This window comes from Mesoplodon mirus (genome assembly GCF_964341445.2).
Source record: "Mesoplodon mirus genome assembly, contig: HAP1_SCAFFOLD_832, whole genome shotgun sequence".
NCBI classification, from domain to species: Eukaryota; Metazoa; Chordata; class Mammalia; order Artiodactyla; family Ziphiidae; genus Mesoplodon; species Mesoplodon mirus.
The window spans coordinates 161,227-182,378 of NW_028295206.1; the positions used below are offsets into that span (position 1 = coordinate 161,227).

The 21,152-nt window shown below is 37.1% G+C and overlaps 1 protein-coding gene across 3 annotated transcripts in view; it reads left to right on the plus strand.

The window, feature by feature from the left end:
- LOC309797651 (ankyrin repeat domain-containing protein 26-like) overlaps nt 1-21,152 on the plus strand; it is a 137,792-nt gene that overhangs the window by 76,640 nt on the left and 40,000 nt on the right. Inside the window, exons 11-17 of one of the 3 annotated variants that reach the window (XM_082646112.1) lie at nt 1,806-1,867; nt 4,928-5,021; nt 7,111-7,209; nt 7,827-7,855; nt 7,948-8,020; nt 15,669-15,926; nt 18,584-18,666. In XM_082646112.1, coding sequence (XP_082502238.1) covers nt 1,806-1,867; nt 4,928-5,021; nt 7,111-7,209; nt 7,827-7,855; nt 7,948-8,020; nt 15,669-15,926; nt 18,584-18,666 — 698 coding nt within the window. Of the gene's footprint in view, nt 1-1,805; nt 1,868-4,927; nt 5,022-7,110; nt 7,210-7,826; nt 7,856-7,947; nt 8,021-15,668; nt 15,927-18,583; nt 18,667-19,849; nt 20,923-21,152 lie in introns of those variants that run through there. The other 2 variants (XM_082646111.1, XM_082646110.1) reach the window with 2 other exon arrangements.

Sequence of the window (21,152 nt, forward strand, 5' to 3'; positions counted from 1 at the left end):
TTCCTCTAAGTCCCCTGGGTGCCTCAAATTTGTTATGCCCCAAACTGAAGACATTGTCCCTGATGCTTTCCTCTTTCCTGACTCTGTAAGCTACTCTGTCATCTGTCTTCCCCATCCTAGTAGATAACATCACTGAAATACCAAAGCAGGAAAAATCCTGGACTCCATCCCTCCCTGAAATCACCACATCCTGTTGCTCATCAAGTTCAGTATTTTCTACCTGCTTACCATTTTTCATTTCCTATTACTTTCTCACTTATAATTTTGAAATGCTCTTTTCTAGTTTTGCTCCCCTGATGTTCATCTTTACGTTGCTGCCAGAGTGACCTTTCTAAAATATATTTGTGAAGATGTAACACCTCTACTTATGTAGTGGATCCCCATCACATGAAGGAGAAAGTTCATGTTCTAGGAGGACACTTGCTTTTTTTGGTTTGGCTCTGATCCTCCAGTTTTGTCTCTCCATACCATTCCCGGTAACTGTGTTCTAGTTTTCCACGTGACTTGTTATGTTGTTTCACGCCTCGTCCTTTTGCTCAGGCTGCCTTTTCTAGAATCCCCTTCACTTCCCCGCTCTACACTGTGTGTGTCTTTTAAGACACAGACCTGTCTTTGCAGCATTTCCTGAGCTACCCAGATACAGCTGACTCCTCTTTCCTGTGTGCCCTTCCTGTACTCTGTTCACATCAGTTGTAGAGCTTTTGAATGATACTTTGCTGTTCTTACTTGTTTTCATGTAGCTCTACTTCTCCTGGAATACAGAGCAGAATCGGTCTTCTATTTATATTTCCAACTTTTCTCCCAGGATAGTGCCTATGATTTGCCAGATCCAGTAAATGTTTGTGGTCTTACTGATTGATTGAATGACCAAATGAGTGAATATGATGTTTTCTGGAATGAGGTGTTTGTTTTGTTTTGTTTTTATAGGAAGGAGCAACAAATCCAGAAATTGAGGAAAAAGGAAACGATACTGATATTGAACGTGCTCCACAGGAGCAAACAGATCATAAGAATTTGACTTCTTTTTTTTTTTTTTTTGCGGTACGCAAGCCTCTCACTGTTATGGCCTCTCCCGTTGCGGAGCATAGGCTCCGGATGCGCAGGCTCAGCGGCCATGGCTCACGGGCCCAGCCGCTCCGCGGCATGTGGGATCTTCCCGGACCAGGGCACGAACCCGTGTCCCCGGCATCGGCAGGTAGACTCTCAACCACTGCGCCACCAGGGAAGCCCAATTTGACTTCTTTTGATGGAGCTCAGAAAAATAATAGGAGTGGTAATTTAGTGAATATTTATGAATTTTTTCTATGCTTAAAGGCTAGTCTAAAAACATCTAAAGTGTGTAGATCCAAATATACTATCCATTTCTTTCTTTTTTTTTTTTTTTTTTTTGCGGTACGTGGGCCTCTCACTGCTGTTGCCTGTCCCGTTGCGGAGCACAGGCTCCGGACGCGCAGGCCCAGCGGCCATGGCTCACGGGTCCAGCCGCTCAGCGGCATGTGGGATCTTCCCGTACCAGGGCACGAATCTGTATCCCCTGCATCGGCAGGCGGACCCTCAACCACTGCGCCACCAGTGAAGCCCTTTTTTTTTTCCATTTCTTTTTAAGTATGTTTCTTTTGCTCCGTTTCTTCAGAAGTATCCCAACTACTACCAACTTTTTCTTCCTGAAAATGCCTCACCCCTCTGAAATTCTTTTCTGCTACTTTATTTTATTTAAATATTTGTGGATGGAGATAGACATATATGTATTTAAAATTCATAGTAGTAAATGTTCTCATTAATGTATCTGTGGCTGCATTTTACAGATATGATGTCAGCATTAGGATTAGGAGAAGAGGAAGGTATAGAATCACCTTGGGATTCTGAGGTACTGTCTACTATTATTATTATTATTTTTTTATTTTAAAATATAAGCAGTGAGTGATGTTAAAACATAAAAGGGGGGGTGCTTTGACTTTACTTCCTCACTTTTGCATTTGCCCATCAAAAGTTTTTCCTTACATTTTTAACCTGTAATTAATTAAATAATTGTGTGCTAAGTATAATAACTACCACATAGTGCACTTTTGTTAATTTGCAAGATTCACCTAATGAAACCAGTGTAGCACAGAGCAAAAACCAAGGCTTAGAAGCCATAAGGAATCAGTTTGGGTTCTGAAGTTAAATTTATCTAAAAACTGAAGCATTATTCCAGGTCAGCCTATGGCCAAATGTATGTTTCTTTTTTCTTTTCTTTTTTTTAAAAATTTTTGTTGGAGTCTAGTTGATTTACAATGTTGTGTTAGTTTCAGATATACAGCAAAGTGAATCAGTTATACATATATCCACTCTTTTTTCGATGCCTTCCCCATATAGGCCATTACAGAGTTTTCAGTAGAGTTCTCTGTGCTATACAGGAGGTCCTTATTATTCATCTATTTTATATATAGTAGGGTGTATCTGTCAGTCCCAGTCTCCCAAGCAAATGTATGTTTCTTTGGTACATATGGATGTGTAAAACTCCTAGTGAGGTTCAGAGAGAAACAGGTTAAAATGTAGTTTTTTACCACTTAGACCTGAAAAAGATAGTGCCTGAGACTTGAAAGTATTATTACATTTGGATTTTCAAATAGATCTGCAAGGAACGTTTCAAGAGAAGCAAAAGAATGGGGAATAATAAGTATGTGGCGTTATAATAACAACAGTTAGGTTTAGCGATGTTTTAATAAGTACACACCATTTTGGATAAACTAGTGTGCATTGAGTACCTTTATGGCAGCCATACTTGAAGTAACGTAAATATAAAGTAATGATGACCTGTTGTAAGGTGACAGCTATGGAAAGAGATAAGAAGGGCCTGATCTGTTAGATATAGGCAGCTGCTGCAGTGATACAGCACTGTGTTTAAAGTCAAAAGACATGGTAGCATCCTGGTTCTGTCACTAGCTGTGGGATCTCGGAAAGACTTGTCTACCCTGGTTGAGCGTCAATGACCTCCTTCGTAAAAATGGTACTGGTACCCACTTCTCAGGTATGTGTAGGGAACAGATGTGGTAAGAGCTGTGAACACACCTTGTAAACTGTAAAGGGTGCTATAGAAATGTAAGACAAAAATGATCACAGTGCATGGACATATATACACTACCAAACGTAAGGTAGATAGATAGTGGGAAGCAGCCGCAGAGCACAGGGAGATCAGCTCGGTGCTTTGTGACCGCCTGGAGGGGTGGGATGGGGAGAGTGGGAGGGAGGGAGATGCATGAGGGAAGGGATGTGGGAACAGATGTATATGTATGACTGATGCACTTTTGTTATAAAGCAGAAACTAATAAACAATGATCACAGTGGCAATTAGTGACTCACTAAATGCTGGGGCACTTTTTTAAAACCTGAAGGACAATAAAATGACAGTAGTGTTAAGAATAGGAAAATTAGAACGGGCATGTGGATTTCTAGCTTGGGGTATGTTAAGTTTCTATAGACTGTTATCGGAGATCTCCTATAGGTATCAAGTGCTTTGGTACTTGAGGTCCTCTCGACATTTTAAATGTTTTGATCTTAAATAAATTCCTGTTATTGAATACCAACTATGTACTGGGCAGTTAGACACTGACTGTACCAATTGAGGGGTTAGGCTGTAGTGGTGGGAACCAAACAGGAATCCTTTATAAGTCACTGTTAAGTCCTTCATGTAAAGAAAATTGAGAGGGCTTCCCTGGTGGCGCAGTGGTTGAGAGCCCACCTGCCGATGCAGGGGACACAGGTTCGTGCCCCGGTCCGGGAAGATCCCACGTACCGCGGAGCGGCTGCACCCGTGAGCCATGGCCGCTAAGCCTGCGCGTCCAGAGCCTGTGCTCCTCAACGGGAGAGGCCACAACAGTGAGAGGCAAAGAACATGGAGAATGTTACGTCAGACAACATTGAGAGTGTTTGTAGTTAGGATGGGGATGGGGGTGGGAGTGGAATTTAGGTAGTCAGAAAAGATCTGCATGTGAGAAAAGCTACCAAGGGGAGGATGGGAAGGAGCCAGTCATGTGAGGGTCCAGGGGAGGGACGTTCTGGACAGAGAGAGCAGCGGATCCCATCTGTTCGTCATTACACTCTCGCATCTTGGAAGGACCAGGAAACAGGAAGTGGGGTAACTGTCCTTACAATCACTTTTATCATTGTTGTTGTATGTAGAAAATAAAATGTGCATAAGAAAAGCTTGGCACATTTAGATTATTAATAAATAAATGTTCTTATTCTTCCCTTATTAAAGCTTGCTGTACTTTTTTGAAGAGTTGCATAACTATATTTAAATTTTCTGCTATTATTTAAACATAAAAGTTTTTCTTACTACTTCGCTATTTTATTCAACTCTTTTTCCTATCAATAAAAATTTTATCAAATAACAGATTCTTATAAGCCCTTGTTTACCTAAATGAAGCAGCTTCTACAGTGTTCTGTTTATGCTCAACATGACATACTTCATGGTTTCTTTTCATGCCAAGTATATTATTTTAATACTAAAAAATTTCTGTCTTTAGAAATATTTTAAATTTATAGCAAGTGTACTTATTAAAGAATTTATTTAAACACATATTTTTTAAAAATACTCTCTTCTTTTGCCAAGGAATGCAAAGTAGAGTTAGGTGTTTTGAAGGTAATTGTTTGCTGAAATGTGCCTGTAGGTCAGGCACATTTTTCGTCTGTGAAAATAATTCCTCTGGCTTTCCATGCTCAGTTTACAGAGTCAGTAGCCAAATGAGGATAAAAGGTAGACTTGATCTAGAGAGTGTATATGAAGTTTTCTATTTCAATGTTTGGGTTTTCAATGCATGCTTCTCTTATTTTTAAATCTAATTGCTTGTAAAGTAGGAAATTTTTAAAAAGTAGGGTATTTTCAGCTATTAGAAGGGGATTAGGAAAGCTTTATGCAACTCATTATTAATATCAATTTTAACAGAGTATCTCTGAGAGACTTCCAGAGAAGTATGTTGATCATTTATCTGGAGCTGCAGGTCAAAGAGGAAAAAATATATTAAATGGACAAGTAGAAGGTAAGAACTATATTTTTATGAAAAAGTCATTTGACAGCATGTTGATTTAAAATGGGAATTCTGATATATTCTAATAGCCAAAGAAAATCACCTGTCGGTTAAGAGGAAGTATCATTCCTCACACTGATTTCAAGTTGAACTGAGCCTGTCTCATTCTGGAAAAGAAGTGCTGTATCAGAAGAACTAAGCAGCTACGTCTTTTTTTCTTGTCAAAAATCCATCAGCAGTTTTTAGGCAGTTTTTATTTGGCCAAAAAGCAGTGCTTGAATACTTAACTGTGTGGTGTGTTCTATTTAAGCTCTGAGTGTCCAGATGTTCTTTTGCAGACAACATGCCATGATATAATCATCTATCTCCATGTCTGTTACCAAGTTACACTGTGAAGTGTGCCACCCTTTTGAGGTGGTCCTCAAAGACACAGTTTGCTTGTTGTTTAACCAAGTGTCCTAAAGCATGTACCTGAAGTTATATCATTTTTTATTCTAAAAAGCTATGCAGCTTATATTTCTGAAAACTATTAAAAAACGTAACACTGTTGATGCAAAAAAAAAAAGAAAATCACCTGTCAAATGCATAGTGAGGAAAAAGACGAGAAAAGGAGGGAAGCTGTGTATCTTATCTGGTGTCAGCCACAGATTAAATTGAGAGTCCCCTTTAAGGAGCTAAATTATTAGTTCTGTTTCAAGGTACTCTACACCCTAGGGAAAGTCGGGAAATGAGGAAGAGGAAAGAAGGACTAAAGAATGAGAGAGGCAGAGGTTACAGGGAGTAAATGAAGGAAAAGGAAGCAGGGGTCTGTGGAGGACGGGGGCAAAGTAAAATAGGTCTTTAGAAAAGGGAAGAGAAGAGTATTTGAAACGTGAGACAAATTTGAAGTGAGCTTCCAGCACCGAAACTTGTCAGAGACGAACAGCAAAGCTTTCCCACTCTTACTGTGGGAATGTAGAAGCAGACTGATAGATCAGAGTTTCTCAAATTTTAATTAGTCCCCTGGGGACCTTGTGGAAAGTGCACATGCTGAGCAGCAGGTCTGGGATTGTGCATTTCTGACAAGCTCTCAGAGTAGCAAGGGTGTAGGCTTGCATTGAGAGAAATCTGGAAGAGGAGCCACTGGATAGTTCAAGACAGAACAGGATCAAGGAAGAGCATTATTATTTTTTCTTTCTGAGTGTGTTTATATCATTTTTTATACCAATGCTTCCATATTCCATATTTAAATATTCCATATTTAAGAGGGTAGCAAAGCGTTGAAGTAGAACTTATAGATGTAAGGTGCCACTGCTAAGCAAAGAGGAAAAAAGAAGTGGTGGGGATGATCCATAAAAAGAATGTCAAAAGGGGAGAATTAAGACCACAGATCCAGAGACTACCTTTGAAGAGGAAAGAATATAGTGAAAGGAAAGAGGGGGGAAAGAAGGGTGTTAGGGAGGTGATTGTGGAGGTGATGAGGAAACGTGAGAGAACTCTCGTTAGATGACTTTAGTGTATTTACACTGAAACAAGGTTAGGTCATTGCTGCTCCAGAGAGTACTGGAAGCAGGAGTGGGTGCTAGAATTGAGGTAAACCCCAGCTCCTCCTTGTAACTATCAGGCATCAAAGATATATGTTGTGTTGGTATGTGTTATTCAAATGAGATTAATTTGAATATGGAAGCATTGGCTGTTTTTGTTTTTTTTTTTAAGATAGCTTTTTTTTTTTTTTTTTTTTTTGGCTGCTTGGCTTGGCATGTGGGATCTTAATTTCCCCGACCAGGGATTGAACCCGTGCCCCCTGCAGTAGAAGCATGGGGTCTTCACAACTGGACCACCAGGGGAGTCCCTAAGATAGCTAATTTTTTGATGATAATTGTTTCACAAAAATCCTTTTAAACATTAGCATGATATACTGAACCAAACTAATTTTGGAAACAAAAGAAATTAATAGGGTTCATTCCCTAAATGCTAAAATTGTTATTTTCAGTAAATACTACACTGATTTTGAAATATGAAAGATTTTTAATATCTAATAATTCTATGGCAGTAAAATTTACTTTTTCCTTTTTGATAACTGTACTTCGATATTGAAAACTTATAATACGTTATTTCTTAGATGTGCCTTATATACCTTCTTGCATGAGTGGATCGAGAAACTTTAAGATGACTAAACTAGAGGATCCAAGAAATGTAGGCATACCAGTAGCCCACATGGGTATGGAAAAACATGAATATTTTTATGAACTATTATTCTACAAGTGTATATCCAAGCTGATCAGTTCATAACCCTTTCTCTGATGAGAAATGAATTATACATTCAACTGAACTGTCATCCCAACTGTGCACTTCCTAAATTACAGGACAAATTGAAGAACATGATAAATACTTGTAGTATAATGGTGTAAATGATGCTGCTGTATTGCATTCAAGATATGCTGTTGCATTTTACCATCAGCTTTCACATTTACCTTCTCGGGGTCATGATTTGTTGCTCTGATTAAAGATCACTTTTCTCCTCATCAATCAGCATGTTCACATTGGTACATGTGCATTTTTCTATTTTATAAAGGCTTTTGGAACATAATCTTACTTTTGAAGTCTTAACTGCATGTTTTGTTAAACCTGTACTCCTATTTTTTCTTCAGTATCTATAGTGGATTCATATGTCTGTCTTGTTGCAGTCCTAACTTCCCCCAAGAAACAAAACACCAAAACCTAAAGTATTCACTGCCAAGGCCAAGCATGAGGATTCTGCTCAGTACTAACTGCATGAATATATAGTTGGCTTTCATAGTTACGTGTAATTGATTCTATGTCCCTTTTGCCTTTTAGATTCTCCTGGAAAATATCCTCACTTGAAGGTAAAAACTTATATTTTTGTCTTGAATTATTAACTACAGATTGTATCAAATGTACATTATTTATTAATCAACTTGTTTCAAAACCCATTCAGCCTGCAGTTGGAGTGAAAGATTCTGTTCCTAGTAAAACAGTAGGAATGAAGGATTTACAAACATCCAGATCAGGTAAATTTTGCAGTGCAAATTTCACTCTGGAAAGAGGTACACTAAAATATTTGAAACGCTCACAGCCTTCATATTCCTAATTCTTTTTTCTTTTGTTTTTGCAAGTTAATTGAAGGATTTGACATAAATAAGGCACATGTTATTGTTGGTATCCACGTTTTGAAAAAAAGATATTTACAAGCATAAGAAAAAGATATTTTTAAAATGTAAGCTTTAACTCAGATGTTTCTATGTACGCTTCAATACCCTAAAGTTCTCAGTTTGGAATCTCTGTACTTCTTAGGGATTCTCAGAGGTAAATTATTAGATTCTAAGATTTTTCCAGTTTTATAAAATGCTTATTTGAATTCAGACCTTAACCTAGAGTAAAGCTTCACTTGCTAACATGTCAATTGTATTTCAACTTTAATTATTTCATTTTAGTGGTGTTACACGGATGAGCTTAAGCCAACCAGATGTTTTGATTAGCAGACTCTGTGTGTGTGTGTGTGTGTGTGTGTGTGTGTGGTCTTTGATTATTAAAAGTGGGGGAAAGTAATCATACCTTAATGATGATTTGATAGACACAATCTTGTAAAACAGTAATTCTGAACGTTTTGGGCTTTAAGATCCTTTTATTTATTTGTTTGTTATTTTTTATGATGCAGATATAGGATCCTTTTATACTTTTAAAAATTATTGAGAATTCCAAGGAACTTTTGTTTAAGTAGGTTGTATCTACTGATGTTTACTGTATTGGAAAATAAAACTGAAAAATTTAAAATACAAGCACACACAGTCATACATTCTATTAGCCATTAGAAGTATGATGTTATCACATATCTTGTCTCTGGAAATCGCCTCTGTACACTTAAAACAGAATGAGAATGGAAATAACGTTTACTGTTATTGTGAAATAGTTTTGACCTCTTGGACCCCTTGAACGGTTGAGTCTTGGGACTCCAGGGATGCTCAGGTGACACTTGAGAACCACTGTTTTAAACCATTTACAGAGGTCATGGATGTGAAATGATAAAGGGACCCTTGTGATGAAACAGGCTTTAAACTTTCACTTTTACATTTCTTGCTTTTTTCTTTTATTTGTCTTTTTTTTTAATATATACAGCAGGTTTTTATTAGTCATCAATTTTATACACATCAGTGTATACATGTCATTCCCAATTGCCCAATTCATCCTACCACCGTCCCCAACCCCCTGCGGTTTTAACCCCTTGGTGTCCATACGTTTGTTCTCTACAACTGTGCCTCCATTTCTGCCCTGCAAACCAGTTCACCTGTACCACTTTTCTACGTTCCACATATATGCGTTAATATACGATATTTGTTTTTCTCTTCTGACTGACTACACTCTGTATGACAGTCTCTAGATCCATCCACGTCTGAACAAATGACCCAATTTCATTCCTTTTTATGGTTGAGTAATATTCCATTGTATATATGTACCCCATCTTCTTTATCCATTCGTCTGTCGATGGGCATTTAGGTTGCTTCCATGACCTGCCTACGTTAAATAGTGCTGCAATGAACATTGGGGTGCATGTGTCTTTTTGAATTATGGTTTTCTCTGGGTATATGCCCAGTAGTGGGATTGCTGGATCATATGGTAATTCTATTTTTAGTTTTTTAAGGAACCTCCATACTGTTCTCCATAGTGGCTGTATCAGTTACATTCCCACCAACAGTGCAAGAGGGTTCTCTTTTCTCCATACCCTCTCCAGCATTTGTTGTTTGTACATTTTCTGATGAAGCCCATTCTAACTGGTGTGAGGTGATACCTCATTCTAGTTTTGATTTGTATTTCTCTAATAATTAGTGATGTTGAACAGCTTTTCATGTGCTTCTTGGCCATCTGTATGTCTTCTTTGGAGAACTGTCTATCTAGGTCTTCTGCCCATTTTTGGATTGGGTTGTTTGTTTTTTTAATATTGAGCTGCATGAGCTGTTTATATGTTTTGGAGATTAATCCTTTGTCCATTGATTTGTTTGCAAATATTTTCTCCCATTCTGAGGGTTGTCTTTTTATCTTGTTTATGGTTTCCTTTCCTGTGCAAAAGCTTTGAAGTTTCACTAGGTCCCATTTGTTTATTTTTGTTTTTATTTACATTACTCTAGGAGGTGGATCAAAAAAGATCTTGCTGTGATTAATGTCAAAGAGTGTTCTTCCTATGTTTTCCTCTAAGAGATTTATAGTGTTCAGTCTTACATTTAGGTCTCTAATCCATTTTGAGTTTATTTTTGTGTATGGTGTTAGGGAGTGTTCTGATATCATTCTTTCCATGTATCTGTCCAGTTTTCCCAGCACCACTTATTGAAGAGACTGTCTTTTCTCCATTGTATATCCTTGCCTCCTTTGTCATAGATTAGTTGACCATAGGTGCATGGGTTTCCCTCTGGGCTTTCTATCTTGTTCCATTGATCTATGTTTCTGTTTTTCTGCCAGTACCATATTGTCTTGATTACTGTAGCTTTGTAATATAGCCTGACGTCAGGGAGTCTGATTCCTCCAGCTGCGTTTTTTTCCCTCAAGACTGCTTTGGGTATTCGGGGTCTTTTTTGTCTCCATACAAATTGTAAGATTTTTTGTTCTAGTTCTGTAAAAAATGCCATTGGTAATTTGATAGGGATTGCATTGAATCTGTACATTGCTTTGTGTAGTATAGTCATTTTCACAATATTGATTCTTCCAATCCAAGAACATGGTTTATCTCTCCATCTGTTGGTATCATCTTTAATTTCTTTCATCAGTGTCTTATACTTTTCTGCATACAGATCTTTTGTCTCCCTAGGTAGGTTTATTCCTAGGTATTTTATTCTTTTTGTTGCAATGGTAAATGAGAGTGTTTCCTTAATTTCTCTTTCATATTTTTCATCATTAGTGTATAGGAATGCAAGAGATTTCGGTGCATTAATTTTGTATCCCGCAACTTTACCAAATTCTTTGATTAGCTCTAGTAGTTTTCTGGTGGCATCTTTAGGATTCTCTATGTATAGTATCAGGTCATCTGCAAACAGTGACAGTTTTACTACTTCTTTTGCAATTTATATTCCTTTTATTTCTTTTTCTTCCCTGATTGCTGAGGCTAGGACTTCCAAAACTATGTTGAATAATAGTGGTGAGAGTGGACATCCTTGTCTTGTTCCTGATCTTAGAGGAAATGGTTTCAGTTTTTCACCATTGAGAATAATGTTTGCTGTGTGTTTGTAATATATGACCTTTATTATGTTGAGGTAGGTTCCCTCTATGCCCACTTTCTGGAGAGTTTTTATCATAAATTGGTGTTGAATTTTGTTGAAAGCTTTTTCTGCATCTATTGAGATGATCATATGGTTTTTATTCTTCAATTTGTTAATATGGTGTATCACATTGATTGATTTGTGTATATTGAAGAATCCTTGCATCCCTGGGATAAATCCCAGTTGATCATGGTGTATGATCCTTTTAATGCATTGTTGGATTCTGTTTGCTAGTATTTTGTTGAGGATTTTTGCATCTATATTCATCAGTGATATTGGTCTGTAATTTGCTTTTTTTGTCATATCTTTGTCTGGTTTTGGTATCAGGATGATGGTGGCCTCATAAAATGAGTTTGGGAGTGCTCCTTCCTCTGCAATTTTTTGGAAGAGTTTGAGAAGGATGGGTGTTAGCTCTCCTCTAAATGTTTGATAAAATTCACCTGTGAAACCATCTGCTCCTGGATTTTTGTTTGTTGGAAGATTTTTCATCACAGCTTCAATTTCATTACTTGTGATTGGTCTGTTCATATTTTCTGTTTCTCCTGGTTCAGTCTTGGAATGTTATACCTTTCTAAGAATTTGTCCATTTCTTCCAGGTTGTCCATTTTATTGGCATAGAGTTGCTTGTAGTAGTCTCTTAAGATGCTTTGTCTTTCTGCGGTGTCTGTTGTAACTTCTCCTTTTTCATTTCTAATTTTATTGATTTGAGTCCTCTCCCTCTTTTTCTTGATGAGTCTGGCTAATGGTTTATCAATTTTGTTTATCTTCTCAAAGAACCAGCTTTTAGTTTTATTGATCTTTGCTATTGTTTTCTTTCTGTCTATTTCATTTATTTCTGCTCTGATCTTTATGTTTTCTTTCCTTCTGCTAACTTTGGGTTTTGCTTGTTCTTCTTTCTCTAGTTCCTTTAGGTATAAAGTTAGATTATTTATTTGAGATTTTTCTTGTTTCTTGAGGTAGGCTTGTATAGCTATAAACTTCCCTCTTAAGACTGCTTTTGCTGCATCCCATAGGTTTTGGATTGTTGTGTTTTCATTGTCATTTGTCTCTAGGTATTTTTTGATTTCCTCTTGGATTTCTTCAGTGATCTCTTGGTTATTTAGTAATTTACTGTTTAGCCTCCATGTGTTTGTGTATTTTATGTTTTTCCACTGTAATTCATTTCTAATCTCATAGTGTTGTGGTCAGAAAAGATGCTTGATATGATTTCAATTTTCTTAAATTTACTGAGGCTTGGTTTGTGACCCAAGATGTGATTTATCCTGGAGAATGTTCTGTGCGCACTTGAGAAGAAAGTGTAATCTGCTGTTTTTGGATGGAATGTCCTATAAATATCAATTAAATCTATCTGGTCTATAGTGTCATTTAAAGCTTCTGTTTCCTCATTTATTTACATTTTGGATGATCTGTCCATTGGTGCAAGTGAGGTGTTAAAGTCCCCCACTATTATTGTGTTACTGTTGATTTCCTCTTTTACAGCTGTTAGCCGTTGCCTTATATATTGAGGTGGTCCTATGTTGAGTGCATATATATTTATAATTGTTATATATTCTTCTTGGATTGATCCCTTGATCATTATATAGTGTCCTTCCTTGTCTTTTGTAACATTCTTTATTTTAAAGTCTATTTTATCTGATATGCGTATTGCTACTCCAGCTTTCTTTTGATTTCCATTTGCATGGAATATCTTCTTCCATCCCCTCACTTTCAGTCTATATGTGTCTGTAGGTCTGAAGTGGGGCTCTTGTAGACAGCATATATATGGGTCTTGTGTTTGTATCCATTCAGCAAGCCTGTGTTTTTTGGTTGGAGCATTTGATCCATTCACGTTTAAGGTAATTATCAATATGTATGTTCCTATGACCATTTTCTTAATTCTTTTGGGTTTGTTTTTGTAGGTCCTTTTCTTCTCTTGTGTTTCCCACTTATAAAAGTTCCTTTAGCATTTGTTGTAGAGCTGGTTTGTGGTGCTGAATTCTCTTAGCTTTTGCTTGTCTGTAAAGCTTTTGATTTCTCCGTGGAGTCTGAATGAGATCCTTGCCAGGTAGAGTAATCTTGGTTGTAGGTTCTTCCCTTTTCTCACTTTAAGTGCATCATGCCACTCCCTTCTGGCTTGTAGAGTTTCTGCGGAGAAATCAGCTGTTAACCTTATGGGAGTTCCCTTGTATGTTATTTGTCATTTTTCCCTTGCTGCTTTCAGTAATATTTCTTTGTGTTTAATTTTTGCCAATTTGATTACTGTGTGTCTCGGCATGTTTCTCTTTGGGTTTATCCTGTATGGGACTCGCTGCACGTCCTGGACTTGAGTGGCTATTTCCTTTCCCATGTTAGGGAAGTTTTCGACTATAATCTCTTCAAATATTTTCTCTGGTCCTTTCTCTCTCTCTTCTCCTTTTGAGACCCCTATAATGCGAATGTTGTTGCGTTTAATGTTGTCTCAGACGTCTCAGGCTGTCTTCATTTCTTTTCATTCTTTTTTCTTTATTCTCTTCTGCTCAGTGAATTCCACCAATCTGTCTTCCAGGTCACTTATGTGTTCTTCTGCCTCAGTTATTCTGCTATTGATTCCTTCTAGTGTAGTTTTCATTCCAATTATTGTATTGTTCATCTCTGTTTGTTTGTTCTTTAACTCTTCTAGGTGTTTGTTAAACATTTCTTGCATCTTCTCGATCTTTGCCTCCATTGTTTTTCCGAGGTCCTGGATCATCTTCACTATCATTATTCTGAATTCTTTTTCTGGAAGGTTGCCTATCTCCACTTCATTTAGTTGTTTTTCTGCAGTTTTATCTTGTTCCTTCATCTGGTTCATAGCCCTCTGCCTTTTCATCTTGTCTATCTGTCTGTGAATGTGGTTTTTGTTCCACAGGCTGCAGGATTGTAGTTCTTGTTTCTCCTGTCTGCCCTCTGGTGGATGAGGCTATCTACGAGGCTTGTGCAGGTTTCCTGATGGGAGGGAGTGGTGGTGGGTTGAGCTGGGTGTTGCTCTGGTGGGCAGAGCTCTGTAAAACTTTAATCCACTTGACTGCTGATGGGTGGGGCTGGGTTCCCTCCCTGTTGGTTGTTTAGCCTGAGGCAACCCAACAGTGGAGCCTACCTGGGCTCTTTGGTAGGGCTAATGGCAGACTCTGGGAGGGCTCACGCCAAGGAGTACTTCCCAGAACTTCTGCTGCCCATGTTCTTGTCCACACGATGAGCCACAGCCAACCCCCGCCTCTGCAGGAGACCCTCCAACACTAGCAGGTATGTCTGGTTCAGTCTCCCGTGGGGTCACTGCTCCTTCTTCTGGGTCCCACTGCGCACAGTAGTTTGTGTGTGCCCTCCAAGAGTGGAGTCTGTTTCTCCCCCAGTCCTGTCAAAGTCCTGCAGTCAAATCCCACTAGGCTTCAAAGTCTGATTCCCTAGGAATTTCTCTTCCCCTTGCCGGACCCCCAGGTTGGGAAGCCTGATGTGGGGCTCAGAACCTTCACTCCAGTGGGTGGACTTCTGTGGTATAAGTGTTCTCCAGTCTATGAGTCACCCACCCACCTGTTATGGGATTTGATTTTGCTGTGACTGCGCCCCTCCTACTGTCTCATTGTGGCTTCTCCTTTGTCTTCGGATGTGGGGTATCTTTTTTGGTGAGTTCCAGTGTCTTCCTGTCGATGATTGTCCAGCACCTAGTAGTGATTCTGGTGTTCTCACAAGAGGGACTGAGAGCATATCCTTGTACTCCACCATCTTGGTTCAGCTCTTATTTGTCTTAAGAAATTGAAATCTGACAATTTTACTTTCTTTAAAAAAAAGAAAAATATTTTTGTTATGTATTCATTTCCTGTGTCATGGCACTGTATGCTCTTTGGATCTAGTGTGGACCTAGACTTATCCTATTTTTACCAGGAAACAATTAGTCACTCAAGGCTATCATTTCTTTTGTAAATTTATGATATTTATCCAAGCCTTAAAAAATGAGTTCTGAAGATATTGGTACATTGAGGAAAGACCATCTCATTGTATTAAAGTAGTACCATTCATTAAAAGATTTTTTAAAACCCATGTCTCTGGAACACACAATACTGTCATGCATATTTAAACATAAAATAAATGGTTAGACATAATTTTGTTAATGAAAAAATTTATATGTTGAAGAAACGTAATTATTAATAAAGCTCTTAAGGTATACAGAATATGTAATAGAGATTGATGAGTGAATCAAAGTAAGTAACACTAGAAAATTAAAAATTAGAAAAAATGAGAGGCAATACTTAACGTATCTATATGAATGGCAATGATGTGTAAGATACAATAAGCCATGAGGGAGTAGTGTGTTTGGGGGGAGAGGAGGACATGGGACTGCTTCTCTGAAGAAAGAATTTGTTCAGGTTAGTCAAATTTGTATTAGTATTCACATTCTAATAAATGGAAACTTTGTTTTCAGATTTTTCAGGTTGGGATTCTGCTAGTTTGTCGCTCAATAATGAGACTTGTCAAAGAGCTGGGCATTTGAAAGTTGATGATAAATATCCATTTGTGTCACAATCAATGACCAAAAATCAGTCAGCATCCACAGAATTTGGACAGATGACCTTAACAGATAAAGAAAAGATTAATATCGGAGTGTTGTTTCTGTTAGGGGATTACACGCTCCGTGACCTGTGTGAGTCACAACTGCCAGAAAACAGAGAAAGCAAACAATGTAATAAATAAGCACAGAGCACTCAACCGTAGGCCACCTCGGCATGGCTTCACCATAATCCTGATGTTTCCAAAATCATTTTATGGCAAAATCTGCTTTGTGTTTACTCCTTTTATTCAACCTGCAGCGAAACGTCTTTTAGCAAGACGTTTGCATTCTTCCTCTGAGGAAAGCAACATAATAAATAACAAAGGGAATTAGGAGAGAGAATAGGTTCATTAGGCTAGTATTTAGGATACACCTGAGAGTGGGTAGCAAGATTATATTTAGAACTTTGGGACTAGTTGGGAAACCTAGGCAGACATTTCAAGATTCCCTTCTCAAAATGTAGTTTCTTAGCTTTATTTTTGTTTAGCTCTGAATTCATTAGTATTAGTTATAACTATATTCAATGTAACGAAAAAAGCACCTCCAAAACCAAATACTAAACTATTTCTTGTATTTTGTATGAGTTTATATATTTTAGAATTGGCTTTCCCAGCAGTAATGGGAGTCATTGGGGATTGCTACATAGTCCCTCCTTCTTAGCTGTGTCCACATAGTATACCAACTTATTATTTTTAATGAATTAATAGTTCACAAGGGATATTGGTTTTAAGGAGTGCTGATCATTTAAAGATAGTGTAAGGAAAATCAATTCTAATTCTACTAGGATGCCCAGTCTATTGATTAACCACATCTAATATATGTTCTACATAAATACCAATTAATTTAGTGCCGTTAATCAGTCATATGATCAGGGCTATAGTAATAAATCATACACTGTTTTCTTTTTCCAGTCCTATAGTTTTATCTTCTTGTCTTTCCTTACCTGTAGAATTAATGTTACATTTACAAAAGATTCTCAGTTATTTCCTAGAGTAGTGACTACAAGCTATAAACTCAAAGTTTTTTTTATCTATACAAGTGACTTGTTTGCTCTCATTTCTCCATGAGCTTGGTAGGTCCAAGAAGCACAAATTCAAATGAAACACCTACACGAGCCCCCTCAACACAGGAAGATGTGAAACAGGAAAACTGGAAACTAAATACAAGCAACTTAAAACAGTTCATGCAGATCATTTCTCTTCTCAGTTGATACCTTTTATAAAGTAATAAGCAGAGTCTAGTTCTTGAGGGGCCCAGGATTCGTGCATTTATTTATTTAATAAAGATTTATTCTATGCTGGGTCCTGGTAATTTTATATCCTAAATATTTCTGGAAACAGTCCCTCAGTGTAGGCCTGCATCACCTTTTTTTTTGCATTATAATGCCATCAAATTCTTCTCCCTCTATTTATTTGTATGGCCTTCAAATTCATCCCTCCCGCAGCATTTAGAGTGATCTATCTCAAATGCACCAGTGATCGTGAACCACTCTTTAAAGCATATTAATGTCCAGCCATCTTAGAATGACACGAGGCTTTCGTAATCTAACTTCTACCTGACTCTCCCTCTCTAGCCCTTTCTGTCTGTCCTTTGCTCTGGAATTCTGAACTGCTGGTGATGCTCTCTCATCTATCCCTGTATTTTAGACAAGTATTCATCCTGTTTTATGTATGCTTCTCTGCCTGTCTTGCTACAGCTTTCCATGCTCTCTCCCTTTCCTGCCCTCTATTCCCTTGAATCTGACTGACCTCACTGTGTAAGTCTCAGCTCAGGCATTATCTCTAGAAAAGCCATCCCTGACACCTTTTATCTACATTCTTCTTTAAACTCCATGTTTAGTACTGAGCAGGAACTCAATAAATAATTATTGAGTAAAATAAAGACTGTTTATACAAAGATGATTTCAAGAGATTGTCCTCTACAGTCTAGAAGCAAAGAGGATAGATGTGAAGAAATAATTTACAGTTCAGGTGATGAAGATACACTAGAAAAATCTATAAAGTACTAAGGTAGCTACTAGGAAAGAGATACCTATTTGGGGAAAGAGAGCTGTAATCAAGGAGGACTTCACAAAGCACGCTGAGTCTTAAAAGATGAAAAGAACTTTGTCAGAAGAGTAGAGGAAAACATTTCAGATTAAGGAACTGATAAAAGCATGAAAAGTAACAGTAATTTTGGAAACCATGAATAACGTTGCAGTTGAAGCTTGGTGTATTGTTAAATAGGTACTATTATGAAGTAGAGAACAGAGTATATTGTGACTTTCTATGTTTGTCCTGTATTTTTAAATTTTGTTTGTTTGTTTGTTTGTTTTGCGGTATGCGGGCCTCTCACTGTTGTGGCCTCTCCCACTGCGGAGCACAGGCTCCAGAGGCACAGGCCTAGCGGCCATGGCTCACGGTCCCAGCAGCTCTGCGGCATGTGGGATCTTCCCGGACTAGGGCACGAACCCGTGTCCCCTGCATCGGCAGGCGGACTCTCAACCACTGCGCCACCAGGGAAACCCTTTGTTTGGTTTTTGATTGTTCTGTTCATTGATGTTTGGTGGATGAATTTGTCAATGAATCTTTGAGATGTTTGTGTGCCTGTAACCTGGTGACATCTGGTATTTCCCAGATGGTTTGTTGGAGTTTTAGGTAATTAGAAGTATTTCTTAAAGAAGTAAATATTCAGCTAAAGATTAAGCTTAATTTAAATTGTCATTTGATAAAATTTTTTAAATCTATTTTTATAAAGATTATGTCTTTTATCTAACTGTTCTAAGTAGTTAATTTTAACTAAACATATAGATTTGTCAGCAGAGCTAGACTTAGAAATAACATCGGAGGAAGCACAAGAAAGGCTTCATGGAAGTGAAAATAACCACTCACAGGTATGTAAAAATGTAAATGTAAATTTCTGGCTCAATATTGTTTTCTATGCTTTAACAACATAACAGAGTTCAAGTGAAATTACCTTTCAAAATTAACCTCTTAGAATTGATAGATAATAATTTAATAGTTAGTTTTTATAGTGCTTTAATTACAAAGCTTAAAATATTGTTAGAATCTGTTATAATTTATAGTTAAACTTTTCCTTGGAATTGAGGCAAAAAAATTTCCTGAATATTGTTTGCTTCTTCCTTACATGATAAAGAAGGTGATAATCAAATACTGAATCGTATGATTAAGCAGTTGAAATTATGAACAGTATATCAGTGATGGTCCGTGAGTTAGATTCATGGAAGGAGAAATCATTCCCAGCTGTTCAAAATTTGTAGTTTCAAGTTGCCAGTCACTAATGCCAAGATTAAAAATTTATTCTGTCTTGTGACCTCTATGTAATCAACCTAAGGATCTCCATTCAGGGAGAGAAGGGGTCATACAATCAACCCAATTGCCTATTAAGGAAGCAGACCTTCCAGAATTGGACCTTTGTTGTTAGGGTACAGACAATAACTTTCTAATTTATTTCATTTCAGGGTAGGAAACCAGTAAATAATATTAAACAATGTTTTATCCACTTTCATTAGTGGATATTAGAATATAATATAACTGAATGAAAGCAGGTATTATATCAACGTATAATACTATCATAGTATATAATTTGCATTAAAATTTAGGAATTTGTTCCTCTTTCTGATTGGTGTTAATTGATTTTGGCTCCCAGTAATTCAAGGTTTGTCTATTCTCCAGTTACTAGTCCTTAAAAAAAAATGCTTACGTGCACATAGGGACTTTTTAAGGTACGGTGAGGTGAAATATTTTTAAGTAAGGAAGGCTTTGTAACATTAAAAATCATCTCCTAATTCATTTTTGGTAGATTTAACATATATGAATTATTTAGTTCAAACAAACAGTGACAAAATTGGGTCTGTGAGTTCATGTTTTTCTCCGGTTTCAGGCTAAGGCAAGTTATTTTTCACTTCTTAGTTGTAATCCAGTGATTTGTGAGTAGCTAAACATAGATTAAGAAGTTTAATGGTTAAAGTTTAATTATTTTCTAATTTTTCTTTGTCTGTCCTTGATTACTTAAGGATAAAGTTATTTTACAAACATGTACCCTGACAGAAAAGACATGTGAAAATCAAATCAAGCCAATTGATCTTCCGCTTTTGCATCTGCAAAAAATGACTCAAGAACCAGAAATGAATAAGGAATGTGATAGAGAGGACATATCTGTATGTTTAGGACTTCCTTGTATACAAAAGCATGAGGAAATGTGGATCAAACAAGGCAAATTAGGGTGGGAAAATAACTTCAAACACATCACAAATAAGTTAAAGTGGAAGTTTGGTGGAACTTTTGAAAAATACAAAATTACTGTTTGTCCTGAGGAAGAGCCACTACATGATGACCCTAAAGAAGGAGCAAACATAAAGGAAATACCTTCTAATTTGACAAATAATATACCTGACTGTGAGGCAAAAGTTTCATTTGGAGTATCTGTCTCTCTAGCATTCCAAGCATTTCCTGAACAAAAAGAACCCAGTCTTGAAAATGTTTTTCCATCTTATTTAACCTCTGGGTCTTGGGGACATTCTTGTCCATCATCTTCACAGCTTTATTTAACTGAAATTAAATTAGACTATGAAAGTGATAAACCAGACACTGAACATGTTTTTAACAAAAATGAGGAGAGTTTTTATAATGATACAGAAAATAAAAAAGTAAGGGACCCAGTAGTTACATTTGAAATGCAAGAAGACCAAGAGTTTGATATGCAAATGTTACAAAATATGAACCAAAATACCACTAATTGGAAATTAGACATCGGATGTATACCTCAGTCTAGTGATCCCAAAAGACTTTTTGATTTATGGCTTGCCTGCTCCAATGAAATGAAACACATGATTCAAATAAAAAGTCGTGATATTTCTGCTGTTACAAATACTTGTAAGAAAACCAAACCAATACAAGACTGGTTCCAGAAGCCATTGCTTGCAGATAATTGCAGTGCTAATAACTATAAAAGCATGCAACCTGAATTAGAAAATGGGAGTTCTTCTCCACTGAATACTAACAGAAGATCCAAAGTGTATCTAAATGAAGAATTACAGCAAGATATGCAAAGGCTTAAGAATGAGATAGCCATGTTACAAGTAGAGTTCCTGGCTTTCAGACAACAGAAAATTCAACTTCAAAAAGAGGTAGAGTTTCATTTGCTGCTACTTTGTTCTTTCTCTTTATCAATGATCTCTGATCCATTCTGATTTTCCACTTAGTAATAAAATGGGGTCAGCTAAATAGGTAATTGTGTAGAAATAGATTACTTCTGCCATCTAAATAATAGGAAACTATTTTCATGGCTTTTGTTCCTTAATCAACCTAAGTCTCTCTCTGTCAGTCTTTCATATGAACTGGGAAACTAATTTAGCTA